Source organism: Pseudophryne corroboree, chromosome 12, assembly GCF_028390025.1.
Source record: "Pseudophryne corroboree isolate aPseCor3 chromosome 12, aPseCor3.hap2, whole genome shotgun sequence".
Lineage (NCBI taxonomy): Eukaryota > Metazoa > Chordata > Amphibia > Anura > Myobatrachidae > Pseudophryne > Pseudophryne corroboree.
This window is the reverse complement of record NC_086455.1, coordinates 128,077,269-128,093,620: the sequence shown is the minus strand read 5'-3', so window position 1 is coordinate 128,093,620 and position 16,352 is coordinate 128,077,269. Positions and strand designations below refer to the sequence as shown.

The window sequence follows — 16,352 nt, the reverse complement described above, 5'->3', positions numbered from 1 at the left end:
ATTGGCTGAGTACTGTCAGCCCAGCAAGCAGGGGGGGAACTCCGGCCGGGCCCGCGATTTTTATGGGTGGTATCACTGCCTGTGGGGGATACATGCAGCCACCTCCTTGAAGCTGCCGCTGCAAGTCTCTCACCTCTGGGGGCCGCCAGGCGCTTTCTCCGGGCCACCGCCGCTTCGTCTCCCCTCTCCTCTGTTTCCAAGATGGCCGCCGTTCGCGCTCCGAGGTGAGCTTTTCTGCAGCCGTCCGGACTCCTGTCCCCCCAACCAGCCGGTCAGGGTCCTGGTGCAGTGTTCAGCGACGCCTCCGCAGGTAACAGGGTCACGGCAGGTCCGTCTCTCGTCCTGGGCAGGCCGTCCTCCCGGCCGGGGGACAGTGTGTAATTTAGGCCCCGGCTTCTGGGCGACGAGTAGGCCGCAATCCGCGGGAGCCAAGAAACCGGCTCCCCGATTCCGCAGCTCATCCTCGCCACCTGCTCCCACACTCCAGGAAGGTAGTCCAGGTGTTTTGGGCTGTGATCTCTTGCGTGGAGATTGTACTTTTATGTGGAAAACTCCCAGATCCCTGAGAGCTCTCAGAAACACAGCCTGCTCCAACAGCCTCCAGGCCACGCCCCGGTCATTGGTTTTTTAATCTTTTAATGTATAAGCTGGCGTACCATGTTCAGGCGATTAATCACTACTGTGCATGGCGGTGGCCATTTTGCCCGGTGATTTTTGTTGCAGCTGCAGCACCGACATGGGACTATGGAAAGGTAAGTAATTAAACATGAGTGCAGTGTGGGGCCCCCTGGACACCACACACTGGAGCCATTATAGATACAAGAGTGGAACTGTGAATGTTTTCAGTAGACTATCTTATCCCTTGGCAAATCTGTTTTGTCCTTTTCTATGTAATTCAGAGTTTTTATTTTGTTGCAAAAATCCAAAAAGAAAATATGTGACAACAAAGTTATTTCACAGGATTTCTAAAGCTGATTTTTTGTGTGTATTAAAGTAAAATATTATCTTTCAACTTGTTAAATATACAGTGCATTCGGAAAGTATTCACAGCGCTTCACTATTTCCGCATTTTGTGTTACAGCCTTATTCCAATATGGAATAAATTCAGTTTTCCCCTCAAAATTCTACACCCAATACTCCACAATGACAACATGAAAAAAAAACATTGTGATTTTTTTTTGCAGATTTATTAAAAATAAAAAACTATGAAATCACATGTACATAAGTATTCACAGCCTTTGCCATTAAGCTTAAAATTGAGCTCAGATGCATCCTGTTTCCACTGATCATCCTTGAGATGTTCCTACAGCTTAATTGGAGTCCGCCTGTGGTAAATTCAGTTGATTAGACATGATTTGGAAAGGCACACACCTGTCTATATAAGGTACCACACTTGATAGTGCATGTCTGAGCACAAACCAAGCATAAAGTCAAAGGAATTGTCTGTAGACCTCCGAGACAGGATTGTCAAATCTGGGGAAGGGTACAGAAAAATATCTGCTGCTTTGAACATCCCAATTAGCACAGTGGCCTCCATCAACCGTAAATCGAAGAAGATCGAAACCACCAGGTCTCTTCCTAAAGCTGGCCGGCCGTCTAAACTGAATAATTTGGGGAGAATGGCCCTAGTCAGAACCCGATGGTGACTCTGTCAGAGCTACAGCATTCCTCTGTGGAGAGAGGAAATCCTTCCAGAAGGACAACCCTCTCTGCAGCAATCCACAAATCAGGCATGTATGATAGAGTCATAGAGATAGATGATGGAAGCCACTCCTCAGTAAAAAGCACATGGCAGCCCACCTGGAGTTTGCCAAAATGCACCTGAAGGACTCTCAGACCATGAGAAACAAAATACTGTGGACTGATGAGACAAAGATTGAACTCTTTTTGGTGTGAATGCCAGGCATTATGTTTGGAGGAAACCAGGCACCGCTCATCACCAGGCCAATACCATCCCTACAGTGAAGCATGGTGGGGGCAGCATCATGCTGTGGGGATGTTTTTCAGCGGCCGGAACTGTGAGACTAGTCAGGATAGAGGGAAAGATGAATGTAGCAATGTACAGAGACATCCTGGATGAAAACCTTCTCCAGAGCGCTCCTGACCTCAGACTCGGGCGACCCTAAGCACACGGCCAAGATATCAAAGGAGTGGCTTCAGGGCAACTCTGTGAATGTGCTTGAGCGGCCCAGCCAGAACCCAGACTTGAATCCAATTGAACTTCTCTGGAGAGATCTGAAAATGGCTGTGCACCGACGCTTCCCATCCAACCTTGTGGAGCTTGAGAGGTGCTGCAAAGAGGAATGGGCGAAACTGCCCAAAGATAGGTGTGCCAAGCTTGTGGCATCATATTCAAAAAGGCTGTAATTGCTGCCAAAGATGCGTCAACAAAGTATTGAGCAAAGGCTGTGAATATTTATGTACATGCGATTTCTTCGTTTTTTTATATTTAATAAATATGCAAAAATCACAAAAAAACTTTTTTTCACGTTCTCATTATGGGGTATTGTGTGTAGAATTTTAAGGGTAAAATTAATTTATTCCATTTTGGAATAAGGCTGTAACTTAACAAAATGTGGAAAAAGTGAAGCGCTGTGAATACATTCCGGAAGCACTGTATTTATTCAGACATTGGGGGCCAAATGTAATAGAGTGAGACTTTCAGAAAGTGAGAGATTTGGTAAGGTTTTTCAGTTTGTTTTTTTTAAAGTGGCAATCATTCACACTGCGAAACCAGGTTGATCTTGCTATGTAAATGATTGCCACTTTTAAAAAAAACCTGCAAAACCTTACCAAATCTCTCACTTTTTGAAACTCTCACTCTATTACATTTGGCCATTAATGTTTATTTTTAAGTATTTTTTTAAATATTAATAAATAAAAAATGAAAAGAAAGGGGTCTAGCTTAGTTCTCTCTTCCTGTGCAACTGTAGCTCTTAACATTTATTTCTGCCCTTTGATGTTTTACAGATATTACTATTCTATAACATTTTGCAGGCCTTTTTTTAGTGAGCTCCTCTTAAGAATTTTCTTTTGTTCATGTAGCTCTTCAGTATTCTTTCTATATTTAATATACTGCCAAATGAAGCATATTTGCCTACTGTGCCGCAAGTTGCGGGAGACTCCTCATTTCTCCGGCAGGGTCTTTTTTTTTGACGGACGATTTAATAGGATAGCTTTTGTAACAATTTTTTTTTTATATATGTATAAGTTTGGAAAAATTGTTAAGAACTGACTTTTTTTTCATTCAATGTTTGATCATGGGTAATTGAATCCCTTCCACACCCCCACACTAATGGAAACTTTGTTATCTGATTGCTAGATATGATATATGGCTGTTTGGCCTCAAAAAGGTCCTTATTTGGTCCGAAAACGTCAACTGCTCTGTAACATGAAGTGACCACAATAAATTGCTGCCGATTTGAGGTCTGGTGAGTATCCTCCCTTTCCACACAGTGAATTTATATATTCAGGGGACCATTTATTAATGCGTATTAGCTATTTAAAACTAGTTGCATATGGTAAATGGTGCTGCAGCCAATCAGCTCTCAACTGTATTTTTTCAAACCTTGACTGGAAGGAGCCGATTGGCTGGAGCACCAAACTGTCATGTGTTTGAAATATTACAGTTGGTAGCTGCTTGGCAGGAGCACCATACTTATATGAGAGAGCTTATCAATGTGATTTATGTTGCAGTCTCTCAATATTGATTTCTAAGTTCTTGTACTTTTAAATATAAAGATGAAAATGAAAAAGGATAGCGAAAGGAAGATGAAAGAGAAGCAGAAATCGAGGCCTCAAGTAAAGACCACTCTCCAGTCTGATGAGGATTGTGTTTTATCCAAGACTCCAAGTGGTGAGGGCAAGGCCTCCAGTAAACATATGACAACCAGCGTGCCTGGTAATGCCGCCTTATCAAATGGATTAAAAGGTATTGTGATGATTACTAAAGAGTACATTCGGCAATGTGATGAGAGTGCATCTCATGTAATGGCACCATAGTTAGGTGTTTGATTTCCCTTTTGTAAAATATATAACACTGTGTATATACGTCCTGGTGGAGACCCCTTGTGCAGCATCCAAATAACCTGTATGACCAGTTGAATGTTATCTCCATACATACTGTACACACCGAAGGGGTTTTTGTATCCATCCTCCCTTAACCCTCTATCATTGTCATTTAGCATTGGTATTGTTACACCCAAATGGCCTGGACAGAGTATAACTTTCATATAAGACTGTAAATGAAGAGTAAGGTCTGCAGCCAGACCATAATCACCATTGGATTGTACTGGCAGACCAGCACACCTGTTCTAGTGTGCCCCGTGTTGGCCTCAAGCTGTATGTTACAGCTATTTTGTTTCTTCCAATAGCCCTCGTGAGTCTTACTCACATGAACGTTATACTCTGTCCACACCATTAAGGTGTAACAATACCAAGGCAAAATGACAATGATTTTTATGTCCATAGTAAAGCATAGAAGACTGGAGGCAGACTCCTTTTAAACAGCTCACCAAAATCTTAGGCGCCTTATAATATGCATTATTTATAGTAAAGGGATCTTTGTCCCTTACAGTAAATGTGGTGACATACAGTAATAGACCAGTAATGAACCATGTACTCCTAATCTAGTTTACATGGCAGGTTCCCGCTGTGCTTAGTTTCATGCTCCGTTCCTCACCCTTAGGGGATTGACATTTTAGGTCTGATCTGTTTAACCACTTAATTGACTATTTTTCTCTTAAACCGTTCACAAAAATATTTTTTTCAATTTTTTCCCCCTTAATTTAATATAGTCGAAAAAGTATGTTAAAATATTTATTATATTATGCACATCCTGATCTCCTTGTTAAACATTGGGGGACTGCGGCCACCTGTTATCTGAGCATGCCAGTTAAGTGGTTTAACACGTTTGTCAATTTCTCATTACCTATTATAAAATCCAGTCGCAAGAAAATCACCATTTGAGTTCATGAGCGCTCATGAAAGAAAAGAAAAAAAGAACATACATAGTGTATACCATCTTCTTATTAAGCATTTCACTGCTAGGAAAATTTCAAATCTCCCGTACCAGAATGATTGGTCTACCTTAAATTGGTAGACAGACACACTTTTTGTAGAACTGAGGTATAGCCCGTCAGAATTTCTCCTTGTCAGGTCTCCTCATCAGCGTGGTACACCCGGAAAGAGAAATCAAACTCCAATAGTGTAACACCGTTTTATTCAACATTAAAAAACATGCAAATGGAAGATATAGATGGTCTCTCACCAATAGAATTGGTCCACCATACGGCTATACAAGTCTCTTCTGTACAACATGACGCTGTTATATGGACATGAGTCCGTTTTGTCCCCATCTCTTGATTGCTCTCAGCTGGGGTAGTATTTTATTCTAAGACTTGGTTTTCTCTATTTCATCCCTTATTAGGCCATAAACGGATCAGTGAGAGCAACCTTGGGACACTGGCAAAGAAACAGAAGCGTGAACTAAAGCGAATGAGCGCTTCATCTAAGGGTGAAAAGAACGGAATAGGTGAGACGCTCATGTTCCAGCCAGTCTAATGTATGGCCATAAACATGTAATGCCACTATTGGGAATCTTTATTTACTAACAACTTATTAATGATTGTGTTTCCTCATTAACTGGTCATTTGTGGATTTATTATATTTTCAGGTCAAAGCAGCAACAGAGAAAACCTTTCTGCTCTGGATACCCCCAGTAAGTGTGCTCCTGGTAAGCACATACATGTTCCTAAGCCACAAGAGATGATGAGATCACCAACCACAGTCACATCTCCGCATATAAAACAAGTAAGAAGAGACAAGCATAGAAAGAAGCACCAGCACTCTACACCAAGGGTGTACAAGTGGACACTGCAGCTCAGTAAGTGATGCATTTCAAATTCACGGTTCGTCTTTGGGGGGGCAGGAAGACTCTGTATTTGGCTGAGCAATACCCCTTTCACACCGCAAATATATCCCGGAATATTGCCGACCCGGGTTGAGGTGCAGTCTAAAAACACCACTTTTGAATATCCCGGGTCAAGTAAACCTGCATTTCAACCAGTGGCGGTTCTTGCCACGGGCAAGCAGGACTTTTGCCCGGGGCGCCGCCTTCCGGAGGGCGCTGGCGCCATCCGGAGGGCGCCGCACCGTGGCAAGATCCGCCACTGCTGCCCGCTGTGTCCCCCGTCCGCCCCCGCTGCCGTCCCCGTCCTCGGCGCCTCCTGTGAAGGGAACTAGACGCTATGCGTCTAGTTTCCCTTCGTGGAGAGTAACTGCTGAGCGGCGCGCGATGACGTCATCGCGCACCGCACAGCAAAGGTCCTCTCCACGAAGGGAACTAGACGCATAGCGTCTAGTTTCTCTTCGTGGAGAGGACCTTTTGCTGTGCGGTGCGCGATGACGTCATCGCGCACCGCTCAGCATTCAAGCGGCGCTTTCAATGTACAGGGGGCGTGACTCACCACGCCCCCTGTATTAGGCCACGCCCCTTTCCTGCCCGGGGCGCTCTGCGCCCTTGAACCGGCCCTGATTTCAACCCGCAGTGTTAAACAAGGGTTGGACCCGGGTCAATGTGCACTCTAAAGTGTCCAACCCGGGTTATTCAACCCTGCATTCATGTAAACGTGCTGATTGGCTGTTCTCTGTGTGCCTTGATGTCAGCAGCCTGAGTCCTGCTACACAGAGAACAGAGAGCATTAGAGCTATTAAGAATTAGGGGTGAGGTAGAGATTGCTAGGCAGCTTACTGCATACCTCCCAACTTATTAAAAGTACAAAGAGGGACCTTGGCGCGCGCTAAGTGTGCCCAAAAAGGGTGTGTGACCTATATGAAAGGGGCGTGGCCTCGTGACAGAGCCCCAATCGTGAGTCACCCCCCCCTTGTACCATCACTGAGGGGGCATGCCCATCCCCCTCTCCCTCTGTCACCTGTGCATGTGCAGCAGCAGTGACAGGAGCCTCCCAACTACCCCACCCCCCACCCCCACCGTGGGACACTGCAGCCCAGGGGTGGGACAGCGGGACAGTCCCAAAAAAGATGGGACAGTTGGGAGGTAAGTTACTGGAACAGTTAAAGATGCAATTGTATATAAAAACATAGCTCTGTCAGCCATGATTCCTGCAATGCTCTGAGCTGTCCCCACCCTCTCCTTTTGTCCCCTCTGACACCTCATCTTTCTGAGCCAAAAAAAGTCCATTTAAAATGACATCCATGGTGTTTTAATTGCTGACCCGGGTTGAGTTAAAAGGCCAACCATGCAATAACCCGGGTTGAAAGTGTAGTGTGAAAGGGTCGGACCCGGGTTTGCGGTGTGATGATGGAAAGCTCCATGCTGTGCTCTAGTGAGAGCAAAGTGCTGCAATCCTCAGAGCAGTGTGAGACATAGGATGCTGATACCGGTGTGTAGGTCGCTGTGGAGGGGTTTGTTTCTTGGCTACACTGGCTGAAAAGACAGATGCCAGCAATTCTCTGCTGTCCCGGTGAGAGGAAAGATCACCATTGCTGTGACTTGTATCTACTGATATCAGGGACACTATAGCCACGTAGCCATCCACAGATCAGTGTGTGTGCTGTAATGAGAGATGAATGCATGCTCTTTAGTGATCAGCTATGAGCTACTATGGCTACCACATACTTCCTTAAACCAGGGAGGTGTTTCAGGTGTGAAGACCACTGCCCAGCTGATTCATATCCTCCTCAAGACTGCTTGATATGCCCTCCTGTTGCCCTAAACACTGTCGAGAGGTATTATGACACGAGTGGGGCTGAGGGTGAGAGAAGCCTAAAGGTCACACACATTACCATCCCAAGCCCCAATGACCCCACGTTAGTGGTGTTCAGCAAAAAAGTAAAATTCTGGATATCCGCAGCAATTGCAGCTGCAGCAGCTGAGGAAATAGAGATCAGCCTTTAGACTGTCTGTGGACTGTTGAGCCCTAGCCATTAGCAGGTGACTTTGTAGCTGTATCATTCTTATGGCTGTCCTGCTTACTCCACAAGATGATGATTCCGTTACCTCCGATGATCATTATCACTTTCATTAGAGCTCCGTGTGCAAATATTAAATAATGGAATATTTATTGTGGAGGGCAGGTGTTGTCCTGGTGATGTAACTCTTTATTTCTGTTATAACTCTTAGATGAACTGGATAATATGTCTGGCACAGAGAAGATGGAGTTCCTGGAGGATACACTGCAGGAGATCAGAAAGCAGTACATGTCCTTAAAGGCTGAAGTAGCTGCAATAGACAGGAAGCGGATAGAGTCACAAAACAAAGGCCGAAAAGGTGATCCTCACTGTCCTGTGTTCTCCTTCTTGTGCTCACAGGACGGGAGTTCTCTGGCTATAAGGGAAGAACATGTAGATGCTGGGGACAGTTTGATCAATCTCCTTTGTGTGTCATCCATGATAGACAGATCTTCTGTGACTGCTAGTAATGTCTCTGCATGTGTGTGGTCACAAACATTATAGAGATTTATCATCAAGATGCAAACATCCCTCCCATGTAATAATAATAACATAGTCGTGGCTGATGTCCGTATATTTTGCTGTTGAACCAACTTTTCTTTAATCTACCCACAGTGTACAATACAAGAGCATCAATGTCCTCTGTATTTTCATGGGCTGGAATGGGTTCCTCATCCTCGTCCCACAAAGCACTCTGCCTGTAGAGTGCAGGAGATACGTGGCGTCACCTACTTCCCATCAGCCGGCTGCCAAGGACACTTATCCTCCATCCCTTTAATCCTACCACATGAAGCATTCAATTAATTTGCTAAGGATTTTTTTTTTTCTTCATTTTTTAAATCTTTTTCTTAAATAATAAATTAGGGTTAGACTAGCAGTGAGTCTGCCGCAGTGGCTTCTTGTTGTGTCTAAACAGAGGAATGAAACTTTTAGGAATTTGAGAAATGTGTGAATAATTTTTTCAGGAGCTCCCTTATATGGATCATGCTCTCCTGTGCCCCAACACAAAAAGCACGTGTATACAACAATGTAATATTACAGCAGCTGCTCTTTTCCACAGAGCTGCACTTTAACATCCGATGTTTAGTGTACATTTTTGAAAGCACTTGCAACATACAGAACAAAAAGTCCAAAGTGTTCAGTGCCCAGTTTTATATCTGTAAGCCAGACAGTTGTGACATGGAACGTAGTGGACTGAAACAAGTGAAGAGTGAAATACAAGCATAATGAACAAGGCTGTGCATTGGATGAGGTGTGCCGTGCAGGGCTCTCTGGGTGGCACGGTTTTTGCCCCACGGTCCCTGCATCTGGCTAGTAGGGTGCCTAGAACGCCACCATGTAGCCAGGATATCTGCGGCTGCACCAGCCGGAGTGTGCTTTAGATATTCTAAGCAGGCACCATGTAGTCTGTGCAGCTCCCTGGAGGGTCCTGAGTACACTTTGGGCAGTGCTGCACTTACTGGTGCTCGAGATCTTGCCCCCTCCATGACATCAGTGCAGTGCCCTGTCCAGAAGCCTGGGCTGATATGTCACCAACTGAGAATCTGGGGTCTCTGTCATTAAGGGACAGAGACACTGTGCTTCTCAAGGACAGGGAGACCATGCTCACGCTCCGCAGGCCCATTCTCCATCTCCTGCATATTTTGGCAAAAAATGGACAAAGTCAGTGACATCTCTGCTATCCAAACAGTCATTCTTTTTTGCGAGTTGTAAATTGCTTGAAGAAGATGTTTAATAGTATATTCAGAAGAGACAGCCAATGCATGGTAATACAAAAGTTCCACAGGGTAGTCCTGAACAGAAGACTGGAGGTATAGCCATGAGATGCACAGGGTCACACTAAACTGAAGATAGAGATGAAGAGAGTCAGCTGGCCAAACGAGAGGAAAAGCAACCAGCATGTAGAAGGTAAGTATTGAGAACAGGACTCTACAGGGTAGCACTGAACCGGAGACTGGGGTGACCAAATAAACAGAGCAGGTAATATCAAAAATCCACAGGATAGGAGGAGACTGAAGGTATAAATAGGAGATGCACAAGGTCACAGTGAATTGGATAGAAAGAGCAAACAATGCAGAGATAATAGCAGAGGAAAATAATAATACACTACAAGTCACAGCAATATGGACTCATGACAGTAGCAGATTTTCCAGGGGATATACAATGCAAAGATGACAGCAGGGGAGAGAAAGGAACTTCTATCCAGGAGCAGTACAGGTCCCAGGAGCAGAGCCGGCCCTAACCAATATGATGCCCTAGGCAAGATTTTGGCTGTTGCCCTCTAGAACCGCCGCTAGTTCTGCAGGAGATGCCTGGCATGAGTCAGCTGGCAGCTCTGCTAACGTCGGGCGCCTTTTGTTTACGGAAATGCATCTTATTTGCATTACTATGTGGCTAGGACGCACAAGCAGCTTCTGCTGATTAAAATGATATGCAGCATACCTATATTCTGTGTGCGACTGCGGCTGTATCTGCATATGAAATGCTACATTACAGTGATTTCCAGGAATACACTGCAACATAGCATTTCATATGCAGATACAGCCGCAGTCACACACAGAATATAGGCATGCTGCATATCATTTTAATCAGCAGAAGCTGCTGGTGCCCCTAAGCATACCAAATGCCCTAGGCATTGGCCTAGTTTGCCTATGCCTAAGGCCGGCTCTGCCCAGGAGCCCTGACCTACTCAACCACAGCCCAGCAGCAGGAGGTTCCCAGAAAGCAGCAAGCCTTATGAAGGAGAGGACAATTAGCCACACCAGTGGCGGGAGCGGAAGTGAATCTGCAGAGGAGCGACATGAAGTGGGGGTAATGTCGGCCACAGGTTAGAGGCCGCAACACAGACTCCAGGGCAGAGGAGGGAGACACAGCCCCCGAATTGTTACGTGTAGGTCCATAGCCTAAAACCAACAGCCAGAGTAGGAGAGAGCAATGCAGGGAGGACCCCGCTGTCTACAGGATGTAGAAACATAATATAATGGCTGGAGAGCACAGGGCTAGTTTCCTCCATTGCTGCCCAGGCCATGCCCCAAATGAGCAATTATTTTAAATGTTTATTAATGTATACAGTGGAATTAGGGGCGGTTTAACAGCGGAGGGGGCCCGTGTGAGGTCTGTGTCTGCTGCCTCCTCTATATAGAGCAGTAGACTCTGGCATTGTTTCAGAGACTACTGTGCATCATACTTGCTTACTCGCCTGGAAGCTGCGGGAGGCTTCCATTTTTTGGGGTAGCCCGAAAATGGATCCGCGATTGTGCGGTAACACATGGGATCGGGGATCACAAATGAATGTCGGAATGGATCCGACTTTAATTGAATATACCCATAAGTCTCAACAGTACAATTTAAAACATAGTATGACACGGCATGGTGGGGACAGTACATCTCCACAAATATTATGCAAATATTTTAAAAAGTTAAGACCATAGGAGGATCATTTATAAATATATATCTATAATATATGATTCTTATACCATGTTGTGGCACAAAAGCATTTTCTGATTCGTCTCTGAATCAGTTTAGAGAAAAAGGAGATATAGCTTTCCTGTGTTTCAAAAAAAAAAAAAGGGTATTGTGTATCTTGCCTTCTGCAGGGAAGATTCCACCCAGTCCATACGAAAAATCTAATATAATCTGTCCAAAATCATACATATAGATAATGATGTTGGATGAATCCATATCTGTACGATAATTGTCCTGGCAGCAGTGCTGTTTCGTGCGGCGGGCGAGGCGTGCCGTCGCACAGGGCACCCGCCGCAGCACTTTTGGTGGCCCTTGGTGTGCCTACCTATCATTAGTACTCCTCTCAGGGGGCGGAGTTTTGCGTAATGACGCTTTTGCGGAGCACCAGGAGCAACGGGCGGGAGGAGGAGGAGAGAGATGGGGGCTGGCCTGGTGGGCATTGTACACACCCCTGACAACGAGCACTACACAGCCCTGGCAACTAGCATTACACAGCCCTGGCAACGATCATGACACCCGTCCCATAGCATGAAACCCCTGGTAACTAGCATGGATCCCAGAGCATTGAACCCCTGGCAACCAGCATGACACCCAACGAGCAGGGAATTAAAAAGTAATTAGAAGCTTTACTGTACGGCATAATGTATCAAGGACATTGCGGTGTGTGGCATAATATGGTGCAGGGTGCATTACTGTGTGGGGCTTAATATGGTGGAATTTAATTCATTGTGGTGGCCGTCATATGTTGGTGCAGGGTCAAAACCTGGGGTGCAAGGTGGTCTTTTCAGGCAATACCACGCCCATTTTTGAGAGACCAAGCCCATCTTAGAGAGGCCACAGACCCTTGTCAGGAGTGTGCCAAAGGCGCGTGCAAATTTGTCAGTGGTGGGGGAGGAGCACATTTTTAAATCTCACACTGGGAGCCAAATTGGGTAGAAACAGCCGTGCCTGGCAGCTGCAGATATTGCCAAGAGTCATTTACGACTCCCCATAGAGGCCCTAATACAGGGACGTGCAGTCAGGGGAGGCAGTGCCTCCCCTGTCATTACTGATTAGAATAATATAAAGAAGATACTTATGACACATATTCTATGTCATAAGTAAGTATTTGCTTTATATTATCCTAATCATCCCAGTCCTGTGTAAAGTGTTTGGGAGGCACTGATCGTGGTGCCTCCCTGTCAGATAGGAAAAAGTATGAGAGTGGGGGACGGGCGCGGGCGCCGGCAGGGCCTAGCAATGGGCATTAAAAGCCCATTGAAAAATCATGGGAAAGCGGCACCATTAGTGGTGCCGCTTTCAAGAGCACGTCCCCTGTCAGTCAGGCCACAGTGATTGGGCAGCGGATCCGTCAATGGATCCGCTGTCAATCACTGTTGTGGGCGCGGCGGAGGTGCGGGCGGCTTGGTTGCGGCGAGCGGCGTGAGTACGGGCGGCGGTGCAGAGTTTGAGCAGCGGAGCGGTAACCCATTTCAAAAATGGCGCCTCAGCGTCATTTTTGAAATTGAAGATGGCCGCCGCGAGCCAATCACGGCTCGCCGCATCATCGCTCCGCCCCCCTCTGGGTGACTTATACGGCTGTCAGTCCGACGGCGGAGGAGGAGCAGCGGGGAAGAGCTCCTGAAGGTTGAAGACGCCAGAAGTCCTGGATGGGCGGCGGCTATGCAAAAGAGCTTACAAGCCGCCGCCCTCCAGGTGAAGACGCTGGAAGCCCTGGGGAAGGCGGCGGCCATGCAAAAGAGCTTTAAGGCCGCCGCCTCCCAGGTGAAGACTTCAGAGGAAGACGCTGGAAGCCCTGGGGAGGTGGTGCCCCCCCAGGTGAAGACGCCTGAAGCCCTGGGGAAGCGGCGGCCATGCAAAATAGCTTAAAGGCCGCCGCCCCCAGGTGAAAGACCCTGTGCAATAAAACTTATTTTTTAAGACTGTGTGGTGTTTTTAATTTAATACTTTCTTTACAGGTGGGCAACAGGTGCCAGCAGGCCATTTATGTCCGGGCATGCTGGCACTTGTGGTTCTCCAAGTGCCAGCATGCTGGGGCAGGCTTGCTGGGACCTGTAGGCCACCTGTAAAGAACAATATTACTATTCTTTACAGGCGGACTGCAGGTGCCAGCGGGCCCCTTATGTACGAGCATGCTGGCACTTGTGGTTCTCCAAGTGCCAGCATGCTAGGGCAGGATTGCTGGGATCTGTAGGCCACATGTAAAGAACAGTTTTAACAATGAACCCCGCACTTACTGCCACCAGGGGTGCGGGGCATAGCACCGGGCTATCAGCCCAGTGCTTGTTATTGCTCGGGAGGGGGACCCCATGTTTATTTTTTGGGGTCCTCACTTCCGAGGAATTCCAGCCCTGGGCTGACTAGCTTGGGGGGGTAGATTAATGCTATGGCAGGGGGACCCCATACCGAGTGTCTCCCCTGCTATGGCATTACCCCCCCCCTTCCCTGGCTGGTTCTGCCTGGTGCTGGTTTTACAAATAAAGGGGGTGGGGCCTATGCTTTTTTTATTTTCCCTCTATATGGGGGGGGGGGGGGGATGTTAGCTGATTGTGCCTCCCCAGCCACTGACGTCACCGCACGCCACTGCCCTAATACCCTTGTGGGAGTATGCCAAATATAGCCCATTCCATGGTCACTAGAAAGTAATTGAGTATTCGTAAACCCCCCAACTTTCATCAAAAAACATTTGATAATTGAGCAGTCCCAGAGGCAATGGAGTAACTCCCACCTCTTAGAACCATATTTTAAACAATTGCATGAGGGCGAAAGCCCCATTACCCAAAGTCTTAAAAGTGAAAGATAGGCCCTATGGAAAATGTTTAAAACATTTCCACATAAATTGGCAGATGATATCTTGGATGTGTATTTTTAAAGCTTTGAGAAGAGAATTCGCAGATAAATTAGTAAATGTGTCTTTCCATTTACTTATTCCAGTTGTACGAGTGCTATAATCTAGGAACGTACTGAAAAAGATGTAATGAATGATATCATCCTTGTGAAAGCTGTTCAAAGAGAGAAGTGTGTCTAAATTGCTAAACCAATCTAAGTCACTAAGCACTTGAACCACACTGCTAGTGTAACGCTGGGTTTGAGTAAACGCTAAGTTTAGCAAAATTAACCCTGGGAAAATTTCACTTACCTGGTTCAAGGTCATTGGTTTTTTAATCTTTTAATGTATAAGCTGGCGTACCATGTTCAGGCGACTAATCACTACTGTGCCATTTTGCCCGGTGATTTTTGTTGCAGCTGCAGCACCGACATGGGACTATGGAAAGGTAAGTAATTAAACATGAGTGCAGTGTGGACACCACACACTGGAGCCATTATAGATACAAGAGTGGAACTGTGAATGTTTTCAGTAGACTATTTTATCCCTTGGCAAATCTGTTTTGTCCTTTTCTATGTAATTCAGAGTTTTTTTATTTTGTTGCAAAAATACAAAAAGAAAATATGTGACAACAACGTCAAGTTATTTCACAGGATTTCTAAAGCCGATTTTTTTGTGTGTATTAAAGTAAAATATTATCTTTCAACTTGTTAGATATACAGTGCATCTGGAAAGTATTCACAGCGATTCACTATTTCCACATTTTCTGTTACAGCCTTATTCCAATATGGAATAAAGTAATTTTTCCCCTCAAAATTCTACACCCAATACTCCACAATGACAACATGAAAAAATAACATTGTGATTTTTTTTTTCAGATTTATTTAAAATAAAAAACTATGAAATCATATGTACATAAGTATTCACAGCCTTTGCCATTAAGCTCAAAATTGAGCTCAGATGCATCCTGTTTCCACTGATCATCCTTGAGATGTTCCTACACCTTAATTGGAGTCCGCCTGTGGTAAATTCAGTTGATTAGACATGATTTGGAAAGGCACACACCTGTCTATATAAGGTCCCACACTTGACAGTGCATGTCTGAGCACAAACCAAGCATAAAGTCAAAGGAATTGTCTGTAGACCTCCGAGACAGGATTGTCAAATCTGGGGAAGGGTACAGAAAAATATCTGCTGCTTTGAACGTCCCAATTAGCACAGTGGCCGCCATCAACCGTAAATTGAAGAAGTTCAAAACCACCAGGTCTCTTCCTAAAGCTGGCCGGCCGGCCATCTAAACTGAATAATTTGGGGAGAGTGGCCCTAGTCAGAACCCAATGGTGACTCTGTCAGAGCTACAGCATTCCTCTGTGGAGAAAGGAAATCCTTACAGAATGACAACCATCTCTGCAGCAATCCACAAATCAGGCATGTATGATAGAGTCATAGAGATAGATGATGGAAGCCACTCCTCAGTAAAAAGCACATGGCAGCCCACCTGGAGTTTGCCAAAATGCACCTGAAGGACTCTCAGACCATGAGAAACAAAATACTGTGGACTGATGAGACAAAGATTTAACTCTTTTTGGTGTGAATGCCAGGCATTATGTTTGGAGGAAACCAGGCACCGCTCATCACCAGGCCAATACCATCCCTACAGTGAAGCATGGTGGGGGCAGCATCATGCTGTGGGGATGTTTTTCAGCGGCCGGGACTGTGAGACTAGTCAGGATAGAGGGAAAGATGAATGTAGCAATGTACAGAGACATCCTGGATGAAAACCTTCTCCAGAGCGCTCCTGACCTCAGACTCGGGCGACCCTAAGCACACGGCCAAGATATCAAAGGAGTGGCTTCAGGGCAACTCTGTGAATGTGCTTGAGCGGCCCAGCCAGAACCCAGACTTGAATCCAATTGAACTTCTCTGGAGAGATCTGAAAATGGCTGTGCACCGACGCTTCCCATCCAACCTTGTGGAGCTTGAGAGGTTCTGCAAAGAGGAATGGGCGAAACTGCCCAAAGATAGGTGTGCCAAGCTTGTGGCATCATATTTAAAAAGGCTGTAATTGCTGCCAAAGATGCGTCAACAA

The 16,352-nt window shown here is 45.8% G+C and overlaps 1 protein-coding gene across 1 annotated transcript; it reads left to right on the top strand.

Moving 5' to 3' along the window:
- Positions 1-3,639: 3,639 nt before the first annotated feature.
- On the top strand, positions 3,640-8,842 carry LOC134980458 (AT-rich interactive domain-containing protein 4A-like). Its single transcript, XM_063947296.1, has 5 exons — positions 3,640-3,931; positions 5,429-5,533; positions 5,675-5,884; positions 8,144-8,290; positions 8,587-8,842. The coding sequence occupies exons 1-5, from the start codon at positions 3,742-3,744 to the stop codon at positions 8,673-8,675; spliced, it is 741 nt and encodes a 246-aa protein (XP_063803366.1). The 5' UTR covers positions 3,640-3,741; the 3' UTR covers positions 8,676-8,842.
- The last annotated feature ends 7,510 nt before the right edge of the window (positions 8,843-16,352 follow it).

Coding starts and splice junctions, on each gene's coding strand:
- LOC134980458 (XM_063947296.1), top strand. CDS start 3,742: ATGAAAATGAAAAAGGATAGCGAAAGGAAGATGAAAGAGAAGCAGAAA. Junction 5,534..5,674: donor GGGTGAAAAGAACGGAATAG/GTGAGACGCTCA, acceptor TTATATTTTCAG/GTCAAAGCAGCAACAGAGAA. Junction 8,291..8,586: donor ACAAAACAAAGGCCGAAAAG/GTGATCCTCACT, acceptor ATCTACCCACAG/TGTACAATACAAGAGCATCA.